The sequence below is a fragment of the Triturus cristatus genome, chromosome 4_2 (genome assembly GCF_964204655.1).
Source record: "Triturus cristatus chromosome 4_2, aTriCri1.1, whole genome shotgun sequence".
In the NCBI taxonomy this organism is placed as follows: Eukaryota; Metazoa; Chordata; class Amphibia; order Caudata; family Salamandridae; genus Triturus; species Triturus cristatus.
This window is the reverse complement of record NC_140586.1, coordinates 279516898-279542651: the sequence shown is the minus strand read 5'-3', so window position 1 is coordinate 279542651 and position 25754 is coordinate 279516898. Positions and strand designations below refer to the sequence as shown.

Here is a 25754-nt window from a genome sequence, read left to right as displayed (position 1 = left end):
TCCCAGGACCAGTGGCAAATAAGAGTATCCGCGCAGGATACGGATTTAGGACCCCATGAAAAGACCTCCTGAGCATTGCTTGTGCTCCACTCTTCTTGTGATCAGAATGGGTAATACAAGGGACAATGTATATATCATGGGTCATCATTCCTGAGCGGGCCCATACCATGGGATAACAGTAAATGCGTTTTCAGCAGTAAGAAACTACAATTTTTAAAATAAGATTGTATTGGATTTTAGCAGCTAAATTGTGTTAAATTATAAAACAAAACCAATAAGTGCTGTACCTAGCTTGGTGAGTTTGGCATAACTTGCTTTGTACAAATCTGGGTGTTGCTAACTCTCCATCTGGATATACTATTAATATATACAGCCATCAAACTCTAGAAAATTCTACTAATGGCTTCCTTTAGAAGTTCAGTGCTAAGCTATCCATTCTTTTACAGTGTGTTAAATGCTAATTGGGGAAAAGCGACAACATAATTTGCACATAATAAGGTGCCATCTAATTACAGCATTCACTGCACATTTGAGCTCACACTTTCTAATTTTTAGTGGCAAATTTATATAGCTATGTGTCGGCCTTTCGTTATCATCAATAGGTCTGCTCTACCATTATGGTCTGATTACAGGCGGCTCGGAAGACCCAATGCAGCCAGTAAGGACTTACCAGCCACATTGTTATTGCATATGATATGATATGATTTTTTTTATTATTATTTGAGAACACAACAACAATACTGTGGCTTGTAGAATACCCATGCAGTAGTCACTTGTAATGAGCAAGTTAGTGGGATACTTAGTCAAGAGCCATGGCTTCTGAGCGGTCTATTGTCTTGACTATTCTAAATGCCTAAGTTTGAAGAAGAATATTGTGATTATGTGACGTGTTGAACGTGCTTGGGAATACAGTGTATGTATGTGTAAACGAGAGTGAATATTTAAAAGTGCGTGTAAGTGTGAAATTGTGTGCGTGTGGTTTGAATGCATGTGTGAGTATGTAGGTGCATGTCAATACTTGAATCTGTGTCTGAGTAATAGTGTTAGAAAGCAAGCAAGGTCAGTGTTTGATTGTGTAAGCTAAAATGTAACTGAGAGCATGCATGTGTGTGTGTGTGTGTGCAGAGCACTGTGGAGGGAAGGAATGTGTATGTTGAAGAGAGTGTGTAGGTAAAAGTATAAGGGGGTATCATGAGTAGAAAGGTCTGGGAAAGCACTTTAGTCAAAGAGCGAAGGATAGTTTTGAATTATGAGCAAGTTGGTCCTAAATATTTTAATGTCAAGGCCGTTGTTTTTTTCCTTCTGCCCCAATGTAACCCCATTAAAATATGTGTGTATATATATATATATATATATATATATATATATATATATATATATATAGATATATATATAGATATATATATATATATAGTCAAACATGAGGATCTATATACACATGTTTCACTCTTTCTGTAAGCTGCTTGTACTTTTGTTAATGAACTAAGGTTAACAAAATAACACTCAAGGCGTTAGTGGTAGTCCCATACTGTGACTAAAAAGATAACTATAAAGGTATACATTAGTTACTGAGGCTTCAGCACCACCAGACAAATCCCCTAGAAACACAGACAAACATATTTTTTAACACCGATATTTGCATACATTGCATTTGCCTATTCAACGCCCAATTACTTATTGGATCAGATATTTCAGAGATTGGCATCTTCAGCAGTGCAGCAACACTGACCTCAGCAAATAAGGTAAATACACCCAGAGTCCACAGAAGCAGTTAATCTGCGTATAAAGTAGACATTAATATTTGTTTTACACTAGCAGTAAATGTTGTAATGACATTTAGTGCCTAATCTGTAGAGTCATTTACTATTTATGACAAAATTAAGATTCAAGCCAAATAAATCAGCTTGGTTGTATCACAATAGAGGTCCCTCTCACAAATATCTATCATCTGCAAAAAAGGCACAGCCCACTTAGTAGGTGAGAACCCACCCCCACACCCAGGCTTTGCATTGAACCCTGTCTGCTTCGCTGTACATGTTGAAAATTGAAGACAGAATACCGTGATACGGAAATATCGAGGACAGAATATCAAAACTGAAATATTGAAAGGTAATTATAGATATTCTATGCCCAGCTTCAGATCTCTTCACCTTGCTGATATGTATATATATATGTATATATATATATATATATATATATAGAGAGAGAGAGAGAGAGAGAGAGAGAGAGAGAGATAGATGTCACTCATCAAAACATACTCAGTTGAAGACACACTCGAAAAGTAGATAAAAAAGCAGATGAATTCCACTGATTCTTTATTTGAAAGAACACCAGCATCTTCATTCAGATGCATTTCATTGCCTTAAGTATTTCAGAGCAGTAGCTCCTTGGTCACAGGCTTCGTCATACTGCGCAGGATGGGTGGAGAGGCACTCTCCTCTGGATGTCCTTTATTTAATTAGCCCTCAGTGGGCCTCACAGTTGAGTTCAACTAAGTGTTGCATGCTGGGATCAGTAGTGCACTTTCATGAATTCCTTTACCATTAGTAGGTTTCTGTCCTGTAGCCTAATGTTCATTTGATTTAAAAGCCCTCCCGTGGCCCTCAAAATGAAAATGTTCAGTTTATTTTTTCTTTTCTGCTGTTCCACTAAAGTAGACTCAGAGTAGTTTATCTACTGATCTGGTCTTCATAATGTTGTCCACGATATTCTTATATGACAATATTTCCATGCTTGATATTCAATAATACAATTGTGTGCTTCCAATCACAAATCAGCTTCCACACTCCTCACAGGCAAAACACACATCACTGCAAAAATGTTGTAACCCACCACTCTTTGGGTCTTTCCCTCAATCTGACCTCCTGCACACTCAATAGTCCTATACACATCGGACCAATTTCCTATCCATCACTCTGCTCCATGCCGTAAACCCACCATTGACCCTAGTCTCTTTAGGAGCTTGGCTATCTTCAATACAATGGATGAACCTACTCGGCTCTTTCCAAGAACTTGCTAGCAAGTGCCATCCTCAAGCATTACCTGTGATCAAAAACACATATCATTCATAACATAAGCATCACGTGCACCTCCTTAGCTCCACAGAGTCCCAATTAATAAACACCTCTAACCTTTATACAGAAGACCTCATCTCCTTCAACTTGCTCCTCTAGAGCAGAAACAGGGATACTGGTATAAGGCGAGAAGTAGCTTTTATCCACCATGATTCACTCTTCTTCAAAGCAAACTCAGACCTTTCATATGATCACCTTACCGTTTTTTGTGGGGGGCCGTATGAACTGACCACAACATGCGCTCTCATCAAAGTGCAGAGACAGTACCACCAGATTCACTCAACTAGTCAGCTAACCAACCAACCAACCACCTACCTTATGGTTCCACATGCATGATCATCTCATTTATTCTAAGAGAGAAAATGTGAACTATTGGCCCCTCTCTTGGCCAGCCACACCCTGGTCAACAAGACTACAGTAGTCCTCGACCCACTAGCCCCCTTATGGCTATGCAGACCTAGAACCAGCAACAGGAAGAGAAGCTAGTTCAACAATATTTGGCAAATAAAAAATAAAGGGAAGGCTCTCAAATTTTGATGGGCTGAGTCACAAATGTTAGATGGCAAAATATCCTGCTTGGACCATGAACCTATTTACAAACTATTTATGTGTTCCTGACGAGGGCCATAGACCCATAGGGGCTGTTCCAAGCAGAGACATGTCGGCCCGACCACTAGGTGTCATAGACCAGTGACTCATCCACTAAACACCACTTTGTTTTTAGACTTATCACTATCCTACTCTTTTCCCCCAATAAAGATTCACCTAAAGGATAGGAGCTAATTTTAATTCACTCACCACTGTCAACATCCAGACAGGCTCCCTCCTGGTGGAGGTTTTGATGTCACTTGTAGAACAGGACTCTCAAGTGTCATATTCCGATGAGAACGCTATCCACCGAACCACACTAAGTGGAGATTACATACACCACTATCTGTGAACATGTGGTTGAAGGGCTGCAAGTCAAAAAGTTCTAAGACTCTGGTATTGAGACTTACGTGGTTCATTCACCCCCTTTTTGATAGATACCAGTACCTCCTGGAAGCTGAATGAACCTCTGCCTCTTCCTCCCTCCACTTTTTTGATCTGTACTAACCTATCAATTGCTGACAGTTTATACACCAGTGAAGATTTCACCTGTTCCTTCTAGCAAACTCTACACAAAACTTCTGATGTTCTTTTGCTATGGAATTAATTAGATTAGAGCAGGCAGTAGTTCACTCTCCTCTTCCATTCCATTCTGTAAATTCATAGCAACAAGTTATCTGCCTCACGTTTACTCCTGGCTGCACCAACAAAATCACCAATACCGAGAATACCTTAAAAGACCCTCCCACAGAGTGGACATTTGCAATCCGAACATCATTAAATTGGCCCTTCGGCACTTTCTTTCATTATAACCAAACTTATCAAGCTTCGCTTTCAATTGGCACCCTCCCACAGAATCCCAGACATGCAATAACCAGACCAAAAAAGAAAAAGGAAAGAGGTCTAGATAATGCTTGCACAAGAGACCTGCTGTTCTTCAACTGTGTTTAGTGAAAGTTTTGAAAATCATGGTGGGCACCAAATAGCCTACTTTACTAAAAGTCATTACTTGATTGGTATTTTTAACAGAGTGCTACCTACCATATTTAATATGGAACAAATATATGATATAATCATGATGGACCTTTTTAACAACCTTCAGTCTCAAAGTTCTACTAAAGCAGTCCTGATTTTCAGGAATGCCTGGTACAGATAATTTGCCCTTTCTGCTGGGACCCTTCTTGTCCACAACTATCACTGAAGTCCCTAAATGCACTGTTCACCTTTTAAGGTATACACAACTGACTTAGTCAGTATCTTGAAAGCCCAAAAAATTGGTTCTTATCTGAAAGTGCAAGGTTCCCCGACCAGTTTAAAGTTAGAAGTGATACCATATAAAGGCCCACTGCTGGAACTATGAAAATAATTTTAAGCATACTGAATATCAATAAACTGATGATTGGCCCCGTGGACACGTCACCTCTCAAATTCCCATACCTTGATGCTATGCCCTTGCAATAAGTGAAGATAAAAAATTAGGCAGGTCTGTTTTGCTGAGATATTTCCATAACACCATAAAAGTTCTAGAGAACACAAAACACCAGAGGGCAGTGGACCTTAAACGATTGCCGCACCCACACCGTAATGCCCCTAAGTTAAATCAGTTGAGACAGCAAGTATCTTGCCGTATGCACTACCCTATATACATCCCCTGCCCTAAAGGATGCTGCCCTCACAAAGGGAAAATATATCAAATGTTAAAGCTAGAGGTGCACCACATACAACCTCAGAATTTTCTTAGAATGATCACAACCGTAATAAACGATGGTAAGAATGAATTTTCACAAGTCAAATTATGTTCTTCTTTTATTGATGCTTCTTTAAAATGCTCCTAGCAAACGACAACGCGTTTTGTCCAGCATAAAGTGGACTTCTTCAGGGCAACTACAAGGAAAAGGGGTAATGGGCAGTCACAGCAAAGAATGACTTTCCACCCTCTTGTGGTATTCAGTATTAATTGGAGCAAGAAAAACAAATCCCTAGGCAAGGACACTTCAATTGCTGTTTTTTGGAAGTTACTGTCACAACTCGAACAGTCTTCCCACTCTCTTGATAACAAGACTAGATGTTACGGACCTACCTCATTTGATTTTTGCCCTGAAGAAGTCCACTTTATGCTGGACGAAACACGTTGGCTGGTGCTATGATTATTTGACCTGTGCAAATGAATTGTTTACATTGTTTATTACTGTAGTGAACATTTTTAGAAAATTCCGTGGTTGTATGTGGTGCACCTCTAGCTGTAATATTTACCATAAAAGTTCTACACTGATTTGCCAAACAAAATCCCAGAACTTCAGACTCTCCAGAATTAAGCACACTTGACCTGAAATGACATAGCCACATCTTCCTAGACTTCAAGTCATTCTGTTCTGAGAAATCCACCTTCAAGAACATGTAACTAATCCACAGGAAATTAAATGGCCATTTTCCTGGCTACCTTATCAAGGAATTCCAATTCTATTGCCCCATCATAGGGCTTAAGATCAGACACTCAAAATCTACTCACCATCTGGCCAGCCAAACACAAATCCATTGTCTGTGAATTCCGATATTCGTTGGTGTCAGCACCGTGGAATACCGCAAAAGAACCCCTCTGTAATTTCCAGGTTGCCCATTAGTAGTCACCTTTTACTGACTGCAGACTCAACGTTTCATGCTTGAGCAACTTCACCTGCTCAGTCCTTTGCACTTAGTCCAAACTCTGTTCTGCACTCTCTATCAACAGCTGTTTAAGGTTGATTTTTGCTACCTGCATGCCAGCAGCACAAGCAGACAGTCTTTTGATTCTTTATCAGCATGTGCCATTTTGAATCTTTCCTTTGAAGCACCAAAGTGTGACGTTTGCGACACGTTTTCAATTGATACTTGTGGAAATAATAATAGTAGGTACCTGAAGAGTTGCAATAAGATCTCAACTAGAATATTGGTTTGTCAATAAGTAGTTACTTGTTGCTCCTCTTTTGCACATATGCTATCATATATGTTATGGAAGGTAGACTATGTCAGAAAGTGTTATATTATTTATATTTACATTTGTTTCAATAACTATTTTTGAAACCTCTTGCAATGCGAAGGTAATAAGTTTAGATCCGCTGAAGACAAAACACGAGGGTCTTAGAACTAGTTGACCCTTATATTGAAAAATGTTATAATGGAGGACACTTTTACTTTTGGGCAGTTATGACAAATGCTATTAAGTTTGAGACAATCGTTTCTACTAAAGACTTTGCAATAATTAAATCAGGCAGCCTACCTATACCATCATCATCAAACGTTTGACACACCTGGATTTACAGAACCATTTGTCAGGTATTTTGGACCTTATTTTCTTTTATGACATCTGGGTGAGTCCTATAGAGGCTTGTGCAAGGCCCTTAATATTATATTTAACTTTAAAATCAATTAAACAATGTACAAACAATAAATGCTATCAGAACACATTTGAAGAATTGTGTATAGTTCTGAAGAAGGATAGACTATATATATATCCTAGGACTGACAAACATGTCTTAGTTCCCTCCTTGAAAGAGACTAGACCAACTGAAAAACTATAGGTAGACGATATAGTTTCGTTTTTAATACTATATGAAATGCTTCTTCCAAGTTACAAGATAATTTTAAATGTATGCGAGTGAGCTGAGAGGCAGATGTGCACAAGGTAGAAGGATTCATTAATTTGTTACAAGTCTGTACCATATATTTTTCTGCTTTTGCTGCAAGTGAATGTATAACTAAAATACAGCTGCTATATTAAAGTTGGGTAAGTATATATTTGTAAATCACAAATACTTCAGTCTAATATCCAGTTACCCTGAGATGTGGAACATATGAAATAATGTACTTAATAGACATCTACACATTGACAAAAAAAATCCCCTCAAAGATGGATGGGAGGCATGCAGATTCAGTATGAAATAGATTGAGGAACGTTTATGGGAATTGAGTAATGCCTGGAAAGAATGGTGGAATAAAACCCCTCTTGATTTCTCTAGGATCTCCCTATAGGGTAATTTTCACTTTGTGTCAGAGATGCCACATGACTCCACATAGTTAAGAAATAAGGATCTACACTGGTTTCTTTGAAGCTCATTATAGACTAGCAAAGAAAGTTCAGTGACTAGTGTGGAGAGAAGGGCAGTGGATTGCAATCCTACCCGTCTCCAAAGGTTACATAAATCTGAAAGGAAATCCTTACTGATTGCAGGCAAATCCTTCGACAATAGATGCAGCTACATGTAAATGAAACAGGATTAGGGCGTAGGGCTGAAATTCACATTAAAGTTCTACAAGCATAGGTGCCAATCTTGCACACACAACGGCTCCCAAAGCATATATTTTTAAAACTGTACAGTGAATTCAAGTAACAACCACAGTTGATTACATTCCCATGAAGGACAAGGGCTAAAGAGTTGCTATTATTTTGAAAACATTAGCGGGAACTGTCAGATTCTGCATCAAGGCGCAGATTTGACCAGGAAGAGTGTTTTAGTTTGTCAACAGAGGGTGCCAATGCAATGGTACTAGAGGAATATAAAAACAATTGTTGCTGTGTCCAAGGCATAATACAAAGTGCATGACTAAAAATTCACAGACACATGAGATTGCCTTTAATCTGATCAGATCACTGTGAAATGAATTCAGACCAAGTGAAGTGGTAATAGTGGAAAAAGTATAATTCCTTTTTACACACAGAAATGTGCCTCCTCAGCTGACCTGGAGACAGTATCACTTTGGTGAGTTACACAGCTCTCTGCGCTAAGATACAGGCTTGTTCCTAAATGGAAAGTAAGAGAACTTCACAGGCAAGATGAGAGAGAGAGGAACATGAGCTAAATGAAAACACATGAAGTTGTTTGTCCTAAAGAAATATATTGATTAGCTGGAGCCTTCCTTGTGAATGCCTAATACCAAGTTTGGTTAAAATGTCAGTTGACCAAATTTCAGATGGTTTCCACTGGATCCATGTATTGGTATAAATTTTTTGGAAGTTTCATTTCATACAATCATTGGAACAAACAAGAGAAACACTACTTGTCCAATTAAAACACCAACTGAAATCAATTAATACCTAAAAGTAGAAACCAGCTGCATGATGCAACTGGAATCAACTGGAATTTCCTGCATGGGTAATCGCTTTCTGCAAGGGCTGCATGAAGGGTATTCCAGTTCTGCCCTCACATGACGCAAGAGCCAAATGCATTCCTCTAACAGGCTGACGTTGCAGGTGCTAGGTTTTTAACACATGGGTTGAACTACTAATGCAAAGTGGTGGCTCCTATAGAATACTACATATTGACTAGTGACAAGTGGTGGTCCCTACCTGTGACTGCACGTTGGCTCCAACCTGCGCCCCTTGGTAAGAATCCCCATTGAGTGACTGCACGCTCATGAACAAATCTCCAGAGTTTGACATGTTAAAAGAACTGGAAGAACCTGGAAAGGAAAGAGTGAGGCACCTGAATCAGAGAAAGGAAGCGGAACACACCCTGCGACGTTCAGCCAAGAAGATAGGTCTCATGCAAAGCCACAACCCACACCACCACACAGACGAGGACAGCGGCACGCACGCTTAAACAGAACATCAAATCAGGTCATGTTAGTGAGAGTTAGAAAAGCAAGCATAAAGGGTGCAAAATGGAGGTTATCAGATCAACAAAGTTGGAATAACAGGAATTGTACTGAAAGAAAGTGGTTAGATGTTTATGAAGTTACCCATAATTGGATGTGGTTAGATCTAATGCATTTGTTGAACAGGACTTTAGCATCTACCTCATCTTTTCTCACACCCTCAAATTGCTGAACGAAGCAATAATTTTATGATACTAGACATTAACTAGCTCTTGAAGTACTTCGCTTCCTAGATTCCCCCAAAAACCTGTGGCAGTCACAAAACTGGCCTGCAAGACTACTAGTTTAAAAAAGGTATTATTCAATAATGTTTTAATTATAAATTCAAATATTCAAAAGAGCCTTCTCCTAGATAATATGACTTTTTAGCTACATAAGAGGGAACATATTTTGGCTAGCCTGTTTGCACTTTAAAAATGTTTTGAAAAAAGCAATCCATCCCCATTATCAAAGTTTGTAACCAAAAATACACTTCTTGTTTGTAAAGCCTTCTCATGGCTGTGTCCATGCTGCCCCTTCTTAATATGACAGGCTGCTGTGGGGAATGGAATTCCCTGCACAACTTAAAAATAACATGTCAAAGACTGAGTGTGAAAGGTTTGCTAAATATATAATCTCAAAATTAATATTTCTTTTAAATCCGATGCAGATGCTGAGTAGAGCTATGGCATAGTGAAAATTGGCTGTGGTAATGGGATGACGTCAGGCTGTGCATATAAGTATGAAGTTAGTGTCTGCCCATAAAAACATTACTTGGATTAGAATGTTTTTAAAGGGCAGGCTTAGGTCCACGTAATCTCCCCACTCACATCCAAAAAAAGTCACGTGAACTTGCAAAAAAGTCAAGTAGATACATAAACATGTTTAGGTTTGATTGAATCAGGACCTTTTGCCTCCAAAACCAAGGTTCTAGCATTAATAAAGTGCACTCCCCCTCATCCTACCTGCCACACTAGCCTTCTTCCAAGAGGTCCATTCTGATCAGTCTTTCCGATCTCAAATGAAAATCCATCAATAAATTCCGCCATACACTTCCAGAGGAAATCTTCACATACGGGAACACTTATCACAACCTAGTAATATGTCAACTAGACTACTGCAGAGCCAATAGACTAGAAAACTACAAGGAGTCCACATCCACAAGGCTTACAGTCTTTTCTCTTATTGGCCACTGGAGTGGTAAAGGGTACAGTTTGAAATCCTCGTTCTGGTTAATAAAGATGTCCGTACCTTACTGGCTGAGCAGGTGACTGAGGCTGGCATCCGCTTAAATTACTGGCCAATCAGGTATCGAAATACAAATGGTTCAGTGAGAGATTACTGCAAGCCCACAGATTGTTCCTTTCAAATCTCCTCCTCCTCCACCACCTCAGGTGAGTAGACATGTTTCTACTATCACAACAGAATGAAAACTGTCCCTTCCTATCAACCAATGGTTCTACCACATACTAAGGGTGAGAGTCAATGGTGGACTACTCTTTGTTGGTATGAAGAGATCACATATTCCTGTTCAACTTATCCTATCCTATCCCCTCTTTGCATGCAAGCGCTCTGAAGCAGAGTAAGCGGCATAGAAAAAACTAAAAAAAAAAATAACTCAATATACTTTTTAATCAATATACACCTTGAGGTCTGACTTTATTGATGCACCAACCATAAAGTTTGCTGAGGGTTCCTTATTTTGGAAAAAAAACCATAAGAAGTAAACGTTCCTTTTACTCAAATACACTGAATAACTTAGACTAGGGAATGAAAGATGAGTGACAACTCATAGCTGGAGAGGGAGGACTCGTTTCTGTTTTTAGCAACCACAAAAAACTGGACGACCTTAGGTGGTAGAATTTGGATGGGTGGGTGCCTGAGTTGATAGGGATGAAGGTTGGGGAGTGAACAAGGTTTGAGCTGCTGTCAGCTCATCATGAACCATGGGATGTAGGCTTTACTGACAGCTAATGCCATCAATCCCTAAATCCAACTGGGTGAAGCAAAGGAATATTATATTGAATAATGCAGTCGCAATATTGATGGCTTCATTATTGACTACGAACCCGCAGACATTTAAACCAGTCAATTCCAGTGTTATTGGACAACACCTGACTTGTGGTTCTGATTCTTAAGAGAGGGTTTATGAGCGGTGGCGTAACGTAAAAAGATGGGGGCCCCTGCAAAATGAGAAGAGGGGCTTGTATCTCTCAGATCTCACACATATTCATTGGCCCTGGACTAAAGGGAGTCCCCCTTAAGGATTTGGGGGACACTGAATTGGCTGGACCCTCCACCGCAGGCGCTTGGATTATGCTCCTGTTTATAAGATAGCTCACAAAGGAAAATAACTATAATTAGTAGCCATCTCCGAGGGGAATAATATTAATATGTAAACATTTTAGTATTGCCCCCCACGCTTTTCCTTTTGTCTATAGCTTGTCCCCATTCAGATATCTTTAGTTGACGTAGTTCAGCTAGCGACGGCTCCTCCGCTATGGTGGTGGAGCATCACCCCCATGCTGAGTGCCAGGCAGCAAACAGAAACGGGAAACATAAAATGATAATAAAACCATGTTATTATCATTTTATTTTTTTCTGCTGTAGGTAGCCATGTGTGGGCGGGGCGGGCCATGACGGGTCTAGGGGAAGGAGTAGTGCACACTGTTAAGTGTGCATGGCGGTTTGGCACGCTGTCTAAGGCTGTCCAAACCGTCATGCGCACTTTGATCTCTCTCTACCCCAGCTGTATTGTTTAGCTGGGTAGAGTAGAGGCACAGGCTCCTAGGACCTGAGCGAGCGTTAAACAAGCCCACTCAGGCCAATCACAGCTCTGCTTTCATGAGAGCAGCATCTTGATTGGCATTTAGGAGCCTGCAGTGTGTAGGGGCAGGAGCAGAAGAACCCAGGGATAGCGGTCGGCAGCACAGCAGCAGTTAAGAGCTTTTTTTGTTTTATTTTTATACTCCCTCTACCCCCCACCCCCTCCCCTTTTCCCCCTCCCCACCACTTGTTATGGAAGGGAGCTGCTACTGGGTTCAGCTGAAGGTCTGGAAGAGAAGAAACAGATTGCATTCTTAACAGCAGACTGCTTGCCCTTCTCTCAATATTATAAGATAATATACATGGATTTACTATCACAAACAGAAAGCACCTTTGAATTCATGGTTGTGAATACTCCCCTGAATGCAACACAATTGAAGTTCGGGGAAAATTATACTATTTTTGAGGTTCCTGTCCACTGCTTCTCGTTTTAACTATACAAGTCGAGTGGTATCCCAAAAGCAGCCCAGATGTTGCAGTGCAGATCAAAATGTAAATTACGACATTGGTGTATTATCTAAAAAATACAATTATATTCAAGTGACATTAATGTTAACTACACACAGGGCCACCAGAGTTAGGTGGAATGAGAGGAACTAATTAGGCATCAGGGTTAACCAAATTTTGTGACATGAAAAGGCAAATTATGCAGTGTAACGCGGCACATTTTGTGGAACTGTGAATGCATTATTTTGTGATTTTTACAATGTCAAAGCTATCTGAGCAGAGGTTGCACTTCACCTCATTAGTAATATTTGACACCAAAATGCAGCATTCCACAAAAGAAAGATGATCAGGCACAGTAAAGGGCCTGCTACTATGTGGCAACACATGCGGCAGCAGTTGTAGTATCTTTCGATCCGTTTGAGCTAGAGACCATTGTTTCCGTAGTAATCTGAGAAGTACCCAAAAGAAAATGGATTATGTGACAAGTGCAGCACATTCATAACTATATTGAAACCACTGCGGCCACAGTATCATAGAATTCCAGCGGCTCTGACTTATATCAAATTACAATAACATTAACAAGCATTAGAAATGCAATAGGTCTCGCATTTTTTTTTTGAGTGAGAGCCATTGGCATAACTCAACAGCTACCAGACAGAAATTGCCACTTTGCAGGTGTCGAACAGAGCACTGCTCCATGAAATGGCCTGAAAGCCTAAAATGATGTTGATAGCCTACAAAATAAAAAGGCAGATAAGGATGACCAGGAGGAACCGCGAACGTATTGGGATGGCCAACGTAAGCAAACAATGAGTGGAATCGTCTTGGCGTGACCCAAGCACGCAAAAGCGGGAGAATCAGACCCAATGCACCAATAAAAACCCTGTATTTCTAAATGGCACAACAACGGACAAATGGCCATTCATGGGCATGCCAAAAGCCGATAGAGGAGATAACAACAGGTCTTGCAGACAGTGCATGCGCGCTGCCTAAGCTCAGCCTAAAAATAGGGTAGTGACTTATCCGACTATTCAGACAGATTTCTGCTCAAAAGGTTAGTGGCTTGTTGATATTTGAAGAACTGAAGAACATGTTTAAACTAATGCAGTCCTTTGTGACAATTGATGTACAAGTAAGGTGTGGGACTGTGACCTTTGACAGGCAGTAACCATAATAGGGGACTGTTGCATACATACAGTTTGATAACATGAAGGCTGGATGTGAGTGGTAAATTTAAGAAAATAACACGCTAAAATATGTGTATGAGTGTGTGACTCTGGCTTCCTTTGGAAAGTACGGTCTCTGCAAATTAAACCACAAAGGAAGTGAAGATTTCCATTTTCCTATTTGCAAACTTTGTCCATAAATCTGCCTACTGTGAACCACAATGTGTCTGAAAATATCTCGAAAACCTCCCTTTTTGAATATATGTGACCGCAATAAGTAACCCCTCCATTTGATGCCACACTACTCTGAATAAAAGCACACACTTGGAGTGTGCCCAAAAACTCACTTTCATAGTATTATTTAGTAATTTCTACCCTTGGTAACACTATCCAGGAAAAGATTACACCTTATTGGTACCAATTTAACACCCAAATACAGCAACAAGTAACTGATAGCTGACAGTCAACCTTTGTGAAGGGCATTCCGGTGCACAGAAGTATGTGTCGCCATGTTTTTAATAACTTATGATCCGTTTGAGCAAGAAACAACATTTCTTATGTTAACATCTGCAGATTATGCCCCAGATCAGTGGTTCGTAATCTTTTGTCTTCTGTGGAATCCCACTTAAACACTACTAAAACCCAAGGACCACTTGATGAATCATTACTGGAATCTGAGGACCCCTACTGAGTCATAGCGGAAGAAAAGGACACAATCTTATTCATTGTTCATGATTTGAACAGTAAAACAAAACATAAAAAAATAAAGAAACAAGCATTCATCAAACAAATATACAAATTATTAAATATTTTATTTAACTCACAAACAAATATAAAAAAATCGAACTTTTAATTATAATCATGAGGCTAGAGCTTTTCTAAATTCAATTGAGGCCACCAATCGCCCGTACTAAATTCTGATTGATGCACAATTCAAGCTGAGGAAACTAACTTAATTTTTAGTCTCCAATTTCAAATTCCTTCACCTTTACAGAATGTTTTAACATGACCAGCTGCACATCTTACTTCTTTATTTATGTAAACTTTATGAATCTGTTAATATTATTTAATTTTTTAAGAAGTGGTGGAACCCCAGGGTAGACTTTGCGGACCCCGAAGGGGTCCCCAGACCACAGGATAAGAACCACTGCAGTAGAAGATGGATTTAGTGGTAAATGCTGCAAATTCATGATTAGACAAAAAAAGTCACTGCATCAGAATTGCATACTTCCAGTGTCCCTGAATATGATACAGATACATCACATGGGTGCCTGCATACCCTGCCTATATCCTGTTTTTAATTTCTTTATTACAATCGAGTTGTAACCTCTCTAGTCAGCGGTTATAACGGAAAGACATAGCTGCTCAACTCCTGTGTTATTTTGATTTGTAAAGCACAACTGTTACCCTTGGGGGTGTCCGGGCAGTGGCCAGTGCTTAATTTAAGCCGGTGGTTTCAACTCCTATGTGACTTGCACTACACTTATAATGTGTGGCAGGAGGTATTTTATCCCATATACATATCATGAGGTGGGGTTAGCTGCTTTTTTACTGCCCATGGAAGAGGGAGTCATACAGCTCGCAGAGACATACGAAGCCTTTAGCCTCACAATTGAGAATAAAAAGCATTCCTCATGACTCAAAGGCATCCCATTTATGCTACACATCATTGTAAGCGACATGCCATTAAGACAGCTCTATATGTAAATTGCTCTATGCCGAACCCTGTGTGTAACATGATGTTCATAATCCCATGATGCAAGGGACTTAGACTTGGTCACGCAAAAGATAACCTGCTGTATTTGACAGGCACTAGGTGTAACAGTATGGTTGTTTTCTTTGAACATGTCTTGGTTAAGTCTGTGGTGACTGTTGAGTGACTGGTTGAACTGTTAAACATAGACAGATTGTTGGCTATTAGTTATAGACTACAACTAGGTATCAAGATTTGATTTAGAACGCAATCAACTGTAAAATACTGTTATTAATAGTCCATACAAATGTCAGGATATGCTACAAAAATTGATACATGAATGTAATACATGAAATCAAATTTCTGCTGCTACAAAGGGCTTGCCCTCAATATAAGCGTCTTTAATCAATGTCAAATTATTTTTGTGCTGTACTCCATAAGCTTTGTCATTAACATGGAGTGACGTGCTTAAACACAGGCACTTACTCAGCCTTTCTTCCACTGTAGTCTATTAATCAAGCACCAGTGAACTAGGCAATAGCACTTGGTCACCGCAGTGCTAGGAAACATAAAACCACAAGAAGAATTCCTTTGTCGTATTAATACTTTGCCTCTGAGAAATAAAGTGCACTTTAGAGACAAAGGGACTGATTACGAGTTTGGCGGACAGGGTTACTATGTGACAAATGTGACGGATATCCCGTCTGCCAAATTCCAAATCCATTATATTCAATGAAATTTGGAATTTGGCAAATAGAATATCCGTCCAACTTGTGCAGACTGTAGAGCACTTAGAGAACGTACTCATGTAATTTCAAAAGAAAAACGGTGTGCCCTGGCTGATGGACTCTTAGTCGGTTCGATGAGACAGAACGTCTTGTGAGGGTGCAGGAGGTAACAGTGAAGACTGCTCACTTTTGCTTTGCCGGCAATGTAACACTGCCCCATTTTATGGGCAAACCTTTGCTTAACCACAGATGGCTTTGGTTTAACTTTGTACCGACAGCACACTTGACTTTAGTTGTCAAGAAATTCAGGTGCAAGTTCAGCCATATCAAATATTCACCTCACACAACTCACCGCTTACAAACCTATCGTCAGTGGTGATTTGTCTTACCATTTTCAAATTGTGTCTCACTAGTGCACTGGAGGAGGAAGGACTCCTCTGCAGGCTAGAGGGCAGCAGTAGGCCGTTCAACCAACCTACACATACCAGTGGTACGCTTCATTATGATATATATATTTCAGAGCAGATAACGAGGAACTCGATGATCCAACCCACCCACACAATGTTCATAAAACAGAGCACAGGGAACTACTAGCACCATGCATTTCAGGATTCCTGTGCTCATATCATCATATGGTCTTGTGACAATAATGCAACTCGCACGTGACTCGCTATCATAAAGACAGGACTTGTTCTAAGGCACAGCATTATGAGGAAACCTCCTTGGGTCCCTCAAGCAGAGAGCATCAAATCACAGGTAGAAGAAAATTGGTCCACAATGCCAGAACATTTAGTAACAACATTACTGCACCAGTCCTATTTAAATGTTTTAAAAAACATTATTTTCCTTTTTTAATTTTTGAGGCCTTTGATATGGCATGTACCCTCTGTAAGGGGGAGCCGCACAAATTGCATCTAACAATTTTCTAGCAGGAACAGCCTCTAGAGTACAGGATTATGCACATATAAAAGTATGATGTGAGTGGGGAGTACCATGAGAACATTTCATTAGGACAGGACATTGTTCTAGATAAATTTTATTTTATTTTGTAGCACATTTACACAGTGTTGCAGTAGGACAAAGTGATTTCCCAAGATTTTTGCTGAAGTTGAGGAGTGAAAATTCAAACCCAAGTCTATGCATTTGGGTTCTATGCATTTGGGTGACAAGGTCAGCAAAGACTTCTCTCACCAATATTTCAGCCCACAAATAATACTTGGAACCAGTAGACCATACTTTTCGGCGCCGCCAAAAGCGACTGCCTTGCCTAAATAATTCATGTGTCTTCCTCTTTCAACCATTTGACAATGCATCCCAAACAGGGTTCTCCCTAATGCAGTAAAGAGTTTCAGAACACCACAAAACCCTCATGACGTTATAGCACCTTTAGAGCTAAGACTATGACTTCTGTGAATACCATACAGTTTGGAAAGTAATGCATGTAATGATTAAATTACGCTAGTCGTATATACATCAAGCACCAAAGTCGTAACATCTATGTGACAAAACATAGTTTATTCTTTGTGTAAATTACACTTTTTTTACCCAGATCACTGCATTTTAGTAAGCTATTATACCTACTTTGCTTTGCGTGACCAACATGGAAAGCAGTGCTTTCAACATTCGATACAGCAACCCTATAGAAAGCAGTGCTTTCAACATTCAATACAGCAACACTATCTATCGCTTTATAGTCCAATGCCGAGGGCTATATTGGTTGTTAAAAGCCATGAATGAGGGCGAGGGACTTTAACAATCGGTATAGCCTGAGGCAGAAGGACTATAAGTGTATTAGAACATTCCACCCACTGAGGGTAGAATGTTCTGAATTAGAAAGGGAGAAACAGGAAGACAAACATTGGAATGTAGGAGCTCCGGGCTTATACCAGGCGTTATAAGCCCGAAGCTACTCCATTGTCTTCAATGGGGCTCACAACATTCCAGTGTTCTAATATCATGTATTCTGAATACTTTATAATTTTCCAGCTGAACAGCAAAATTAACAACAGCAAAGCAGCACTGTTTTCGAGAAGTTAATCTGAACTTTTATTAAGCACAAGGTTTACTGATATACAAACCAGCAATGCTAAATGAATTCAAATGCAGGAGTGTCACTGACATACAAAGCAGCAATGCTACGGAATTTATAAACCAGGAGTCTCACTGACATACAAAGCAGCAATGCTACGGGATTTCAAAAGCAGGAGTGTCACTGACATACAAAGCAGCAATGCTACGGAATTTATATACCAGGAGTGTCACTGACATACAAAGCAGCAATGCTACAGGATTTCAAAAGCAGGAGTGTCACTGACATACAAAGCAGCAATGCTACAGGATTTCAAAAGCAGGAGTGTCACTGACATACAAAGCAGCAATGCTACGGGATTTCAAAAGCAGGAGTGTCACTGACATACAAAGCAGCAATGCTACGGAATTTCAAAAGCAGGAGTGTCACTGACATACAAAGCAGCAATGCTACGGGATTTCAAAAGCAGGAGTGTCACTGACATACAAAGCAGCAATGCTACGGGATTTCAAAAGCAGGAGTGTCACTGACATATATAGCAGCAATGCTATGGGATTTCAAAAGCAGGAGTGTCACTGACATACAAAGCAGCAATGCTACGGGATTTCAAAAGCAGGAGTGTCACTGACATATATAGCAGCAATGCGATGGGATTTCAAAAGCAGGAGTGTCACTGACATACAAAGCAGCAATGCTACGGGATTTCAAAAGCAGGAGTGTCACTGACATACAAAGCAGCAATGCTACGGAATTTATAAACCAGGAGTCTCACTGACATACAAAGCAGCAATGCTACGGGATTTCAAAAGCAGGAGTGTCACTGACATACAAAGCAGCACTGCTACGGGATTTCAAAAGCAGGAGTGTCACTGACATACAAAGCAGCAATGCTACGGGATTTCAAAAGCAGGAGTGTCACTGACATACAAAGCAGCAATGCTACGGGATTTCAAAAGCAGGAGTGTCACTGACATATATAGCAGCAATGCTATGGGATTTCAAAAGCAGGAGTGTCACTGACATACAAAGCAGCAATGCTACGGGATTTCAAAAGCAGGAGTGTCACTGACATATATAGCAGCAATGCGATGGAATTTCAAAAGCAGGAGTGTCACTGACATACAAAGCAGCAATGCTATGGGATTTCAAAAGCAGGAGTGTCACTGACATACAAAGCAGCAATGCTACGGGATTTCAAAAGCAGGAGTGTCACTGACATATATAGCAGCAATGCTATGGGATTTCAAAAGCAGGAGTGTCACTGACATACAAAGCAGCAATGCTACGGGATTTCAAAAGCAGGAGTGTCACTGACATATATAGCAGCACTGCTACGGGATTTCAAAAGCAGGAGTGTCACTGACATACAAAGCAGCAATGCTACGGGATTTCAAAAGCAGGAGTGTCACTGACATACAAAGCAGCACTGCTACGGGATTTCAAAAGCAGGAGTGTCACTGACATACAAAGCAGCAATGCGATGGGATTTCAAAAGCAGGAGTGTCACTGACATACAAAGCAGCAATGCTATGGGATGTATAAACCAGGAGTGTCACTGACATAGCAGTAATGTTACAGGACCTACACACTCTGACTGACAAAACACGCAGCTGCATTATAGGACGTGTAATGCAGACGTCTTGCTGATAAAGCATATGCACTACAGGGTATATGAAATGTGTGATGGACATGAAAAAAGCAAAACTGTTGCAGGGCATGTAAAGCAGATAGGTGACTGCTTTATGAAGCAGCTAGTTAACAGGAATTAGGAAGTTGAACTGGTATCATATATGAAGGAGAGGTTTTATTGAAATAATTCAGAAGAGGTTCCGATTTGAAAAGAACTGTTTCAATAAACAGCAGCAACGTTAGGGAAAATAAACTTTAAGTTGCTCTGACAATGCAGCGCGGAGGTAGTGCAAGTACAGTGGCACCTGGGCCCATAGGCATGAGGGACCCACTGGCGCCACCTAATTATGGTATTTGACTAGTCCGGCAGTGGTCAAGGGACCCACTTTTAATTATATACACTGTGGCCCATGGCACCCTTTCTGCACTGCTGAATCCAGAAAGATGCAGGCATGTTAAGCAGTTGCATTAATGGCTCTACAGCAGCTACAATAAATGTGTGCAAAGGAGCAGTGATTTTGTCATTAAACTCACCACCCAAGACTTGAAGAGCACTACAGTTATTGCCAAGCCTTATTATTACTGATATGTAAAACCGCTTTACATGCTGTAGGCATGTGAAGTAGCCACGACTGCCATCAAGCTTCAATGGCACACGAAGCAGCAATGTTACAGACATAAAGCAGTTGTGTTATCCAGATGCACAGCAACAGTCCTACATGTAAGTGAGGCAGTGCGAGGGCTGAGACATTGAGAAGCCGCAATGAAAGAATGCAAAGCCGGATGGATTCCCAGAGCTATGCAGGGAAACCTTGTTCTTGGCATGTAAGGTGATATGTAAAGTAACTGTGTTAATGGCACTGACGCACAAGCATCCATAGAAATTGCCCATGGTATGTAAAGTGTAAGGCAACAGATGTACGAGAAAGCACAGTAGACGATATACTAATTTAACAAAGAATTTGCTATGAAAATATTGATAGAATCGTTTGAATAAAAATGACTTAAGCCTGGTTATTGCTGAACTGCATGAGAACATGAACATCATAAGGACAGGCAGCAAAAGCAGGAGTCACGTTAAGAAAAGCAATCCTCTCAGGTGAATGCAACAAGACTGCTTATAGGTCTGGCATATGCTTGCAGGGTCTGCAAATGTTCCAGTTGCACAGATATTCAAGTTCATCCATGCCACGTGGGAAAAGGACATGCATAAAGTACGCACTTTGCTAAGTGTACTGATGGAACTCTATTAATGACTGTGCTTTTATTCAAAGTTTTCGAAACATTCAGCTAATTGACTGATCCCGAAATTTACATTTATAAAGTTCCTCGAGGTTACCTCCACTTCACTTAAGGAGAGACTGATATGTGCACCGCCACTAACCAATACATGGACTGTGACTGAATGTGCACATGTGATTGAAGCATTTTAATCAATAATTTTATAGGGTTTTCCCAGTGTAATAATTCAATTTACCAAAAGTGGAGACTAGAAGGTGAAAAATGTGCGAATTTGCCATATGTGGTTTCTTTTTTCGCTGGAACCGAAATTACTTACTTTATTCATAGGAATTTAGACCAAATTAATTGAAATCGAACAACATTTAACAAATTAAAAAGAGAAAGAACAAGTAAAACGACACTTTAAGGAAACAAAATCTTTGGGTCACATATGTAGGAACAAAACAGGCATTGCGACTATAAGCAACCTAATAGTTTTTACTGTTAGGATCACGGATATTCTTAGCCAAATCTGGCCAGTGAATCTGTTCCAGGTTCTTTTTAAAATTGGACTGGAAACGGAATCCTGTCACCTTTGTTGGGTGGTTATTTCAAAACTTTGCTACACTCTCCACGAACGAAATATTTTAGATTTCTTTTTCAATCATACTGTAATGACCTCTATTTCTAAGAAGGCTCTCCCACTGGAAATAAAGTCTACATTTACATTAGAAATGTACACTTCCATTATTAGAGCCCCAACACTACCACTGTTCCTACAGTGCGGACTTTTATTCTGTTACAAGACTTTTTGTTCACTTTAATGAAGAATCAAGGATTCGTCCATCAAACAGCATACTCATTAGTTATTTATTTGTGAATTGCACTCAGTGCCGCTCTGAGCCATTTCTTAGTCCAAATAATTTAACGGCAGACTGTAGTCAAAAACAAGCAAAAGGAGAGTGAAAATAAAGAGGAGAGGGATTGGTGTAAAGGGGTGAACTTAAAAGAAGAGAATATGAAGCTAGGAGGCTATACAAAAGAACTGAAAATCATCTTGGAGAATGATCACTGTTGTGGGTGCCTGTATTCTGTGCATTGGTGCAGGTGGCCAAAAACACAGAAAAGAGATGTACGCTAGCTTGACCATGAAAGTGTGTTGCCTGCCGCACATATGCTAATGCTCTAGTTCCACAAAGCAAAAACAAGGAGATGATGGACGGAGTCCTGAAACTTTTCAGGCACTCAACCCCAGTCACAGATCTGGGTTGAATCCATCAACATTCTTTAGCTCACTTCACCACCCCAGTCCACAATATAGTTCATGTGCTGCGGACAGCACAACACGGGAATACAGCTAAACAAAACTGACACAAAGCCCAAGGATAGGAAACACAGGAGATTAAAAGTATATAAAAAATCTCACACTTTCAAACACAGAAGTACTGTGAGGATCCTCTTGTGGTCAATGGTGAGTCAAACGTTGGGAGGAAGTTCTAGAGAACAACTCACCAGTTGCTAAAGTAGGCCAGCCACATAATGCACTGTCTGCCACATAATTTGCAGATTTCAACAAAGTCATGTAACTCAAACATATCAAAAATAAATGAAATACAAGTTTCCACATGTGGGACTGCACAGCGGCAGACACTTTGCATTGTTTAACAGGTACCCTCTCAGTTGATGACTGCTGTATTTAGGTATCAAACTAGTTCTAATGGAGTTAATCCTTTGCCCAGAATGCGTTAATGTGTGCTAAATTGTCAAAATAGATAAATAACATTGCCACAGAACGTGCCACATTATGCAGGATTATTTGCCTTTTGTTGGCACATAACTTATCCAACGTTGCCACATAGTTTGGCCCTTCACTGCCAAATAATTCCAGTGGTCCTGGGATAAATGCACAGAGACCGATATTTGCTCTTTAAATTTGGGAATTTTCACAGGGCTCTGTGTATAGAACTTAGGTGTCTCTTGAGTATCTGATGAATAATTTTAACCCGGGTGTAACGAGAAGCAGAATTTAAGACACTCTTCTTGAAGATACATAGAGCTTAGTAGTCCATCATGGGAGCAGGTGGAAAAGAATTTTAGCAGTGCGGTGACACATTCTCCCTCATTCACGTGAAGATGAACTGTCCAATTGGGTACCTGTTTTAATGTGGCGGAGTACTATTTTGTAAAATAAATCTAATCATGATAGATTAACACCCAGCCTATTAGCACATTTGTTTTTTTTCTTTCCATTTAATAAATCGATTTCAGGTGTGTCTGGAAGTAACCCTTTATTGAAGATCAGTCCCATGTTTTTGACTCTCATTCTTGTAGCAGGAGGTGTGCTTTTTGCTGCTGGAAAGTCAAATAATCAGACAGCTAAGTGGAAGATTTAAAGTGTTGACCACTGAGAGATGACTATTAATAGTTCACTGAAACTTGAGTGGCTTTGAGGCAGTCCAGAATGTTGTGAACCTTCATATTTTGGACACATCTTTTCATATCTAACCCTCAGCTGTGAATGATTCCACCTGCGGGGATAAGGTGTGTTGAAGTGAATTAGCTGAATTGAGGTTCCTCTGGTAACAACTTTAGTGAGGTTAGAAGTAGATGACTTGGAGTGAGCTATTTATACCTGAATAGTCAAGAATGGATCCTATGCGCCATATGGCCAAGGGTCTATAAAAAACATCCTTAGTTTCAGGCAGCGACACCACATTCTCCACAGAGTAACTTTTTTGCCAAGATTTAGAGGTTGTTAGCCTTTTTTTGCTTTCCAACAAAGTGTCTCTTATCCACCCTGCAAGAGTGTCCATCACATTGAAATAAGTTTTGTAGGTGGGACAGTCCAGACTCGATAATCTGCAAAACTGTGATGCTTATTTTCTTGAGCCTCATTCTAAAGGACTTTTGTATGACCTGAGTGGCAATTTGGGTCATTTATCTCGTGTATATTTGCAGATTATTTAATATTCTGTTGTAGATGTGTGCTCCAAAATGTTACACAGCAAACACGATGAAGCCTTCGTAATCGCCTACTCAGTGGTAACACAAACCAGAAACCCACCTTCCTAAGGACAGAAAAAACAGGCCATAAAAAGATTCCAGTCTGTCATCTGTATTTATTGCTACCTCACCACTAACATCCAGCATCAACAGTTACAGAAGCATAGGAAACCAGTTGTTCAGAAAGGGGAAAATAATTGTTGGAAAGAATGTGAATATATTCAGCAGCAGAAGCTACGGAGACATGGATTACTGAACAGGAATGGCATACTGGGTGTGGCTTTCACACCTGATTTACCGGCTCAACAGTGTTACACAGACACAGTCACTACCAAATGCTCTCTCAGATGGGCAGGGAGTATGTTTCATGTTTAAGGGACCCCTCACATCCAGCGCTGTCTTCATGCATGGGCACACTGGGCAGTTGCCCAGGGGGCCCACGAGCATAAGGGCCCCATGCAGACTAGAATTTAACAAAAAAATTCCGGTAAACATTTTTATTCCTGTGAGCGATGATGTAGGCAGGGCCCAGTGCACTGCTTTGTCCGAGGGCCTGTAATGCTGTTAAGATGGCCCTGCTCACATCACAACCAACTTTACTTTCTGTATAGCCAGCCTTCTGAAAGGACAATTGAGAATGAACACAAAGTGAAAAGCTATGGACAGCTGGGAAGAAAGTTGAGTGAGGGGCACATTCAAAGGGGAAGAAGTGGGACTTCATTGATGATTTATGTTGCTCATTCCAAGTACTCCATATTGTTTGTCTGTATATCTTGGATGCCCTGCCAAACTTCTAAGAAATAGTCATTAATAAAAATTGTTGAAAAAGATAAATTGTTAACTTTGCATATTTCATGTGAATTTGAGAAATGGATTTGTTGAAGCCTGTGTGTTTTGACAAGGGTCAAAAGGCCCTTTCTCCATCAGCATAGATAGATATAGTGAAAATGTAAAATTCTCCCTGTTAAAAGAGGCATGCGTCTTCTAAGAACTGTGACGGATATCCAGTCCACCTTACTACAGGCAAATTATATCCTATGGCACTTGTAATAAGGCGGATGGGATATCTGTCATGGTTGTTACGGAGTACCTATCCACCTCTAATACATACTTTAATGAAGGCCTATAGTATTGGAGGAGCTACTCAATTTCACTGGAAGCCCCACTAACTCTAGCGAATCCTATACGAATAGAACAATCTGTGTGGCAGACAAACTAAACTCTACTTAAAGTCTCAGTGCCAAAATCGGAAAACGTGGTAAATTGCAGGGCAATGAAATGCAGATAGGACATAGCAATTAGCAAACTAAAGGACTGCTTTTCAACCCTATTATGTACTGAGGAGGTCACTTATACAGTAGCAGTAAAGTCTATGGTTCTACTACCTCGCAGTAGGATCCACTAGCCGAATCCAGTCACCTAGCAACACATATCTTATTACCCATAACAAGAGGACCAGTAATGCCACTATTCATTCAACTCGTTTTCCAGTGAACTAGAATCAAATTAGACAATTGGGTCACAAAAAGTACTTCAATAATGGAGGGTGGGTTGGGGAAGGTCATAGTTTCATTTTAATCATGAGTCTTTGTAGAGTTGTGATGTGTTCAGGTTGATACTAGCAATCAATTGAGCACAACTAAGAGAAATCTTCTTAAGTGAGAAGCCTGAAAGCACATCAATTATATATATACCGGCCAGGAGACTCTCCTGCCATACAACAATACCTACAAGAATAGT

General features: G+C 40.1%; 1 protein-coding gene across 6 annotated transcripts in view; it reads right to left on the bottom strand.

Annotated features, from left to right (window-relative positions):
• The window catches only part of PBX1 (PBX homeobox 1), a 382352-nt gene that overhangs the window by 37693 nt on the left and 318905 nt on the right, over positions 1 to 25754 (bottom strand). For 5 of the 6 annotated variants that reach the window (XM_085601506.1, XM_085601507.1, XM_085601508.1 and 2 more), the window contains one exon: positions 8986 to 9098. The exons of the other annotated variant lie outside the window; for it this stretch is intronic. In XM_085601506.1, coding sequence (XP_085457632.1) covers positions 8986 to 9098 — 113 coding nt within the window. The remainder of the gene's footprint in view (positions 1 to 8985; positions 9099 to 25754) is intronic. 6 annotated transcript variants of the gene reach the window in all.